Genomic DNA, 8,620 nt, shown 5'->3' with positions numbered 1-8,620 from the left:
TTTCTGCTGTCCTTGCAGAGTTGTTGTGTGTTGTTCTCCATTATTCTCCTACTGGTCAGCACCTGATTGTTGTCTGATCTAATGTCTCTGCTCCTGACTCCCACACATATCCTGTCTGTCTGCCATGATTCTCAACCAGACAGCCAGAGCAACTCACTGCCAAGAGAGGGAAACCTTATCAGATTAAGATAATGATAATTATTCTAATCAGCATCTGTGCAACTCAGCCATTTGCTTCCAAAGTGAAGTTTTCGGGCCAGGAGTGTTTTCATCCTGCAAGGAAAATAACTTATCAACAATTGCATGGACATAATACGAGTCTTACAGTGTGATGCCATGTATATTTGCATCTATGTCCTATTACTTCCAGATGTGGGGTTGAAACACTCGCTGTCAGAAATTCAAAACATGGGATATGATGGCATATTAAAATTTGCAGCTACAATAAAAAGGGCTCAAGGTAACAAGGAGTGAATATTTTTGGAAAACCTCTGAATTGAGAAAAGTAATAGAAAGGTTTATAATCTGATACGATCTGCCACTTTAGACCAAATCACTGGGAAAAATAAGAAATCTGATACAGTTTTGAAGCTTCAGCTGGAGCAGCTGGGTTCTTGTTTACAGCAAAAGTCAAGAGCAGTTAACCATACAATGAAAATTGTGTGTAATGGGTATAAAACTTTAAATGTTCTTGTTTTTATTGAAATTTAAGTCAAATTAATACTGACCAAGGAATTGTGACTAATCTTGGTCAAGATCATGGCCTGCTATGGCATAGCCCCCACTTTATAGCAAGATGACTGAACAAACAATTCTTCATGTTCTTTTGTTATCACAACATGTTACAAATGATAGAAATTAAGGATATTGGATTTAAAAAAAAGAAAGCAAGAAGTGTGATGCATATCCTGGATGGGAAAACTTTGGTGTTAACTTCTATCCTGGCTCTCCCTGAAGAAAACCTCTCAGAAAACTGACTGACATAACCCAAGACTCACTAAGGTTTTTAGATCTCTGATGGTATTGATAAATAATGGTAAAAAATATAATAAAAAATAGGCAGTGGAGAGAGAGGAGTGGAAATGATATTAATTTATGATGCATTAACTGAGAACTGAGAAAATGCCAAAGTACATAACTTACTGTATGAAAAGTAAGTATGTAGGGGTAAAGCTGGGAAATAATGAAAGAAACGAGTGTAATGGTGTTTTTTTTTTTTACCTCTAAAGTCCCTCCCAGATATTAACAGCGTCTGTCCATTAGTGTGCACAGGAAACATCTCATATTGACCCTGAAGTGCAGCAATTATGGCCAATTTGCAAGCCTCAAGCCACACAACACACACACACACACACGCACACACACACACACACACACACACACACACACACACACACACACACACACACACACACACACACACACACACACACACATATCCCACAGTCCTTTTCAATGATGTGGATTACTGGATCTGTACAGTAAGACACATTAAGTCTTTATTTGAGATCACAAACATTTTGTTGTATTGCAAGAAAACAAATAAACTTCTAAGCTGAAAATGACAAACAAAATATGATTTTTTAAAATTATATAATCACACAAAATGCGATACATTATTGTACCTAAAAGGACTTAAGAAACTGATGAACTGATGGCCATTTTACACTCATTCACATCCTATGATTCAGATTTTCAAAATATTCATACGCCCTCAAATGTTTCGCGTTAGTCCTGTTACAACCACAAACTTTTATGTGTTTTACTGGGATCAGCACAAAGAAAATCTGACACGATTTCTTGCCTTCAGAAGTCGCATGATTAGTAAACAGAAGCCATAGATGTGCAACTTAATTCAACCAAACTGACAGTCTGCTTGAAGAAAAGTGATCAAAGCCCACACATGAATCTGTGGCAGGGACTGAAGATTGCTATTCCAGCATATTCTCCATCCAGCCTGAATGAGCTGTAGTTATTTTGCGAATAAAAATGTCCCTTTTTCCTGTGCTTTTGACTTAGGAGTAGCTGTCATTGCGGCAAAAGCTGGTTGTCATGGCAACCCGTGGGAGGTTGAAAACATTAGCAACTTTTCATATTGCTATGTGTAGAAAACTTTCAAAAAGCTTCTACAATTCTCCTTCTCTGAGTTCAAAATTGTACATTGCAAAAAAAAAACAAAAAACAAACAAAAAAAAAAAACGATTTTGATTTGTCGCTAACTAAAGTTGAAGGGAATGTTGATCAATTTTACCCGCCCTAATAAACCTACAACCACCTATGAAATCCTGACCGCTGGAGAAAATGGTAAGAATGTGTTACAAGGGTGAAGAGAGAAAAACTATTGAGGTTTGTCCAGTTTCTTTCAGATTCCTATCATCAAAAATTGGTGGAGAGGGATATGGCTCCAGAGTCATTGCAGCTGCTGTTTCCTCGTCTGACTGACAGCTGGCTTCCTGGTTTTGGAGTGAGGGATTCATTAATCTGTTCTTCTGACACCTGAGTGGATAAGGCGATTAGAAACACACCACACCACAAACACAGACAAATCCGAGTCAAATTAACGTCATTTGCCTTTAAAACAGCGTTGATCTGTGCAAATTCGGCTTTTTCGGGAAATCTATGATAAACTACAAAAACACTCCACTGAAATGCATTAATTTGTTTGAAACAAAACTAATGCATTTCTAGAATGAGAAAAAGGTCTTTGAATTCATGATCACTTACACGGCATGGTTCAACCACAGCTTGACCTTTCACCTACTTTAGCTTCTTCTCTCTAAGTGCTTCGTGATAAAGACTACACGAATCAACTGCGACTAAAAAAATCGCCGCTAATGGACTGATGAACCTCCAACTGTTACTGAAATGGGTGTTTACCAAAACGATTGAATGGGACACAATGATTTGTCTCAACATGCAGCAAGTTACAGTTTTATAGTTACATTTCTACACATGGACTTGGGATTTTGCTGAGGATAATTGTCCTCAATGCTGCAAATTATCATCAGATAAATACTGACCATGACATGACTTCACATTATCAAATATGCCTCATATCCTATGAAGAGATAGAACAATTTTACCCAACTTATATCTACGAAAGATAAGTGTAGCCAGTCTACCTGTGATGTTTCCTAAACAACTGAATTCAAGTTTGCCTTTGAGATTCATTGCTGGTTTAAAGGCAACAAGCTCATAATCTTTAAAAATATTATTTTTTTTACACTTCTTCACTTTTCATTATTACTTTACTGCATTTCAAACACATAGTACCTCCTCATACTTCTTTTCTTTATAGTACTGTGCTCTTTTCGAACAATGCAGTAAGATGAGATCACAGAGAACCGTACCCTGCCAATACAGAATGAAAACATGTTAAAACCACTGGCGTTTACAGGAATATTCTATTCTATCCTCAGAATATCACATAGTTCATACCATCCCCACTGAGGTGACAGCTGTGATCACATTGATCACTGTTGGAATTAAGCTGAACTTTCTTGCCTGGAAGAACAAGAGAGATCGGCACAAAGTTAATCTGTTTTAACAGTGTTTTTTGATCTTGTTATATATATATTTTTTTAAGTTAAAAAGGTACAGTCTGAATGCTAAACATTCATTTAACTCTTGATGACAGTAGGAAATCCCCCTGTAGAGTCAGAGTTGGGAGAGGGATCTTGGCACTGAGCATCCGGTGATCGATTGGATTGGGTTGACTCAGCAGGAGCCTGAGCTGGAGTGTGAGCTCAACTGGTACCAGTAAGATATAACTAAACTCACTTCCACGCACAGCTTGGGCTCTGGAGAGGGACTGGAGACTCTCTTACGACATGCAGTGGTATAGAGATACTATCAAGCCCCCGGCTGAATGCCCTGGTGTTGGAGTTCTTCCCTGTGAGTTAAAGAGCCAAGTCTGTGTGGCTTCAAATAACAAGAGGGAAGGTTTTGAATGTTGCCTCTTTTTATGTACCAAGCTCCGATTCAGATCATCCGGTCTTTGAGTCTCTGGATTCGGATGTCATCTGTGAATTCTCCTGTGCCCAAGCTGGCAATTTTGTGGCAGCCTACAGGATGTAATTGAGAGAAACAGACTTCCACATCGGAATCCAGACAAGGTTTTCTTATTGGATTTCTTTGATAGGAATAGGATATTACTAACAAGCACAAGTACTTGATGTCAGGTCACTTTAGGACAAAGGTTGATGATTTATTTTTTAATTCTATCGTTAAACTTGTCTTGTTATGTCTTGGACACTTGACCGGACTCAAACTGAAGAAGAGGTGATGTAGGTCTTGCTTGTTCTTGTGGACTTTCCAAGCAGCAGACAGGCACAGGATGACCAAACGGACAGCGGCTTTATTGGTGGGCAAGGAAAATATTTGGGTGAGAGAAGAAGCTAGAGAGGGTTTTAAGAAAAAACTCTTAATGGGCCTTAAGAAAGTTTTGTAAAACCATTTGATGGCTCACATTGTTGCATATCTTAAAACAAACCAGGTAACTTACAGTGCCGGTCACGATAACATCAAAACGAATTGCAAATGCTTTGTGAAGACGCCGATAATCAGTTCCATCCTCTGTCTTGTAGTATTTGGCAAATCTGGATTCAATGACAAAAATATGTTTAAGAAAAAGCAAAGTGAAAAAACAAACAAACAAACAAAAAAATAAACAACAACTACTGAGTACTATAACCTACCTGAAGTTGTAACCTTTGGAGAGTTTGGCATTTTGAAACGGAGCATCCAGTTGAGAGAAAGAGTACTTAGGAACGCAGAAGTTGACATCATGGTCCAGGTTACATCTCCACTGTATGATTATTCCTATTTCACCACCCTGTCAAATATAAAGTAAACATCAAAGCTCAAAAGCTGTAAATCCTGAACCTGTGCAGTTCAAAATCTACGCTGTAGTCCAAAACTGCTTGCATGACTAGATCCCTTTTAATTAGGATACAGTATTACATAAATGTAATACAATACTGGCTTTTGACTGCAATATGTTTTGTCCTTCATTTCTGTACAAACTGTACTGTCTGCTCTTGAGTACATCTTCACCACAGCAACAGCTTATGACTTTTGTGTTTATATTGCTTTCTTTTAATACAGTTTTCTTTATCAACAACACTTAACTCTGAAAATTAAGGACAATTTAAACAGTAGGAAAAGTGAGACCATGTCTGCCAGCGTAGTCACATTCTGCCGAGTTTCATTCAGAATATAATCCACTTGAAAGATGGGACAGAACGGATCTTCGATCTTGTCATACTTGCAAGTCTTAGTATCTTTCGTTGAATTAAAATTTCCTCTGAAAAATAAAAAGTTTATGATAAAAACATGAAAAAAGTTAATTCCTGAAACTACTTACACTTCTGCTTGACCCTTAATCTGATTTAAGTTAAGAAGATGTTTGTTTGTGAATGACCCACCTGGTGACGTTGAAGAGGGGGAAACGAATGCTGTTTTTGATGTAAATGGTGAAGTTCACAAACTCGGGCATTGGTTTCCTGGAGATGGTGATAATATTAACATCTTAAGTGACAGAAACATTACAAGTAAGTCTTCACCCGTGTGTGTGTGTGTGCGTGTGTGCGTAGGTGTGTGTGTGTGTATGTGCTTGTGTGTGTGTGGACCTTCGTGTGGCCTAATCTCACATTTTCACTTTGTCATCCTCTGCTGGACACCATCCTTCAATCTCACAGTAACCAGCAGTTGTGTTGCATTCACCAGTAATCATACCTTTTGAAGAAAATAAAATTGGTTATCAATTTGACATTGTCTAATCATTTTTAGAAGACACTTCTACAAGTGCGAGCGTGTGGGTGTGCGTGTGTGTGCGTGTGTGTGCGTGTGCATGTGTGTGTGTGTGCGTGTGTGTATACAAGAACAATTGTTACATGATTTCTTCCAGAATGGACACCGGAGCCCATAAGCGGGGTCATTTTGAGTTGAGCCTTGGTGTTACAGGCAGTAACTGTACCATCTAAAGGTAAGTGACAACAGATACAAAGGAATCCTAGCAGATGAACAAAACTGCATTACAACAATCTGAGTAAATTTGATAGGGGGTTTCATTTGGGTATTGGAAACGATGGACGTGGAATGGCACGAATACATCACGTAAGGCATGCAGTGTAAGACATGGAGGACATGAGGCGTGTGAATGCCCTCACAGACCAAGGATCCCACAATCCTTAAAGGTTGTACTCACCGTCAGCTTGAACAGAGCCAAGATGCTGTATACAGTCTGCATTTGAGCTGCAATTAAACTCTTTCTCAGACTGAAATAAAGATAGAGACAAAACAAGTTTAAAAATCCAGAAGACATTTTATGACAAAGCTAAATTTTTCTGGGTACACAAATAACAGCAAGAAGCACGCAAAAATGATTTCTATGAGATGAAGCAATGTGCTCAGACAGGTGTGTTTTACTGCATAAAGCTTCACCAGCATCTGGTCTGTAATTTGAGACATAAGCTGTAGGTGGATCGATTTATTTGCAGAAATCCTCATGTTTTTAGTGTGTCATCTGTATATTTACAGATTTTGTTACATGACTCCTTACATGATGTGTGTTTAATTACAATCACGAAGGATTTAAATATGCTAAATAAATTAAAGCTTTATCCAAGTTGGGAAAATACATGTCTGAAATGTTCCAAACCTCTGGACATCTTCCTTGGAACTGGTTGTCCGTCTCTATGATTTTAGTAATGATGCTAAACGTGCCTTCGCCCTGAAACACACCGCAGCATGTATTTGTTATGAAAGCATAAACTGAGTATGAGTTTCTGTTTTTAAAGGTGTTTAAATGTGTAGTTTTGTGTTACACACCTGAGGAGGGTAGATATAATCAGCTACGTCCATCACAGCGTTGTCAAGTTTGCCAAATCCTTTCACTTTTGTTGTGACTGAGGACTCGATGTTTGTGTCGGCCACCTGGTAAGCTTTTTCATAGAGGAAGACGTAGCTGCAGGGCAAAGGAAACGACACAAAAATCCTGAGCTGAGACTGAGCTCAGATTCAGATCTTACCTCTAAAACCACTCAACCAAAACCTTTGCAGATATCTAGGTTTTTAGGCAAGAATATCAGTTTAATGTGGAAAATGTTGATAATAAAAGTAATAACGATTGTTTCGGCGATAATCCAGATGCATCCCAGAAAAGGAAAGGTTTGATATCAAACTTCTGACCTGTAGGTGTTCTTGTGGTTTCTCCTTTGAATAATTTTTGTTAAAACCACGATAGAATTTGGACAAAGTTTAGATTTGTCTACAAAATACTTTAACACAATAAACACACACACACAAAAAAAACAAAAACAAATTTGTATGTATTTCTCCCAAATAAAAAGAAATTAAAGCAATATCTTTTTTGAGGTAGAACGACACAAAAACAAAGTACAATTTCGAGACAGAATCAGAAACCAGAGTGGATACAAATCGCAGTTGTTAAGTAATAATTTATAAAATAATTGGTGAAGAAGCCGTCCAAACCAACCTTATCCTAATCCTATGTGCAAAAGTATTAATCTTCTAAATTTACAATTGGCAGCAGTATGTAGAGAGCAACACAAGCTTTTTGTTACATACTTTAGAAAATTGTATGACATTAAGTTCTGGTGTTTTTATATAAATTTTTCAGTCTTAAACACATCTTGCCCACCTGAGTGGACATGTGAAAAACTATCCTCAGAAGTACATGCCAAATAATGGAGGTTTCAGGCTTCAAGATGAATAGAAAAGGATTTCAAAATATCTGGAATGAATCAATTTTAGCTCATGCATAAACTGCAACTTAAATAAACATATTTAAAAAAACAAACAAATTACTGACCCAACAAAATACGAGATGATGATTAGCTGCGCCAGACGATACATGATCCCTAAAGGCCAGCTCCTCACCACCACGGACTTGTAGGTTTCGTAGGTCAGGACGCTGGTCATGCAGCTACACAGAGCTGAAGTCATGGCTGCAGAAATCCTTTTTTCAGAGAAAGAAAAAGTCCACCTTTTCTCCAGGCCTTCAGCCTAAACCTTTGAAAATCAGGGAAACTCTCTCCTGGTTTGGACAATAAATCTTCACAGAGTGTCTCTGCTTGGCTTGTCTTCTTCTCTGAAAATCAGTCTCTCCCCTCTGTGTCATTGGTTAATGACATAAGTCAGACCTCACCCTCTTTACTCAAAGGAGCGAGAGGAGGATGCCTATTTCCTTCTTCACCACAAATCCCAGTCTCCCACGCTGCTCTCCACATCTCTGCTTTGAAGTGAAAACACAGCAGCCTCGTGGACGCTCGTAAACACTTAGCAGGCAATCAATGCGCCATATATCTCCAGTCGTTTCTCTGCTAGTGTATCAAATTCATTTAGCAGGTGTCTCGTATGTTTTATCACCTCATTCCATCAGCTGAGTGTCGGTAATCGGTGTACAGTTCACTCACAACAACCGGGCAAAGAAAGCAAGAACGTGTCCTCTGCTTCCCTCCAGTCTTTCTTTGTTTTGTCATCAGAACCGCACGATTTAATGTGTTTCCATGCGATAAAAAAAAGCCACAAAGTAGTGAACGAAGTAGAAAGTAGAAGAGAAACAATGTATGGTTTTAACAATTTCAAAAGGAAGCTG

The 8,620-nt window shown here is 38.4% G+C and overlaps 1 protein-coding gene across 1 annotated transcript; it reads right to left on the bottom strand.

The window, feature by feature from the left end:
* Nucleotides 1–1,477: 1,477 nt before the first annotated feature.
* On the bottom strand, nt 1,478–8,226 carry p2rx3a (purinergic receptor P2X, ligand-gated ion channel, 3a). The gene is made up of 12 exons (XM_015020010.1): nt 7,835–8,226; nt 6,832–6,967; nt 6,662–6,733; nt 6,209–6,278; nt 5,652–5,736; nt 5,427–5,504; nt 5,173–5,305; nt 4,698–4,834; nt 4,505–4,598; nt 3,439–3,504; nt 3,274–3,351; nt 1,478–2,496 (listed from the first exon to the last, which is right to left on the bottom strand). Exons 1-12 carry the CDS (start codon nt 7,966–7,968, stop codon nt 2,377–2,379), a joined length of 1,203 nt encoding a protein of 400 aa, XP_014875496.1. The 5' UTR covers nt 7,969–8,226; the 3' UTR covers nt 1,478–2,376.
* Between the last annotated feature and the right edge of the window lie 394 nt (nt 8,227–8,620).

The sequence above is a fragment of the Poecilia latipinna genome, unplaced genomic scaffold, assembly GCF_001443285.1.
Source record: "Poecilia latipinna isolate Pla-1442-1.1 unplaced genomic scaffold, P_latipinna-1.0 Scaffold2519, whole genome shotgun sequence".
NCBI classification, from domain to species: Eukaryota; Metazoa; Chordata; class Actinopteri; order Cyprinodontiformes; family Poeciliidae; genus Poecilia; species Poecilia latipinna.
The sequence above is the reverse complement of the archived record's forward strand: the minus strand, read 5'-3'. Positions and strand labels throughout refer to the sequence as shown.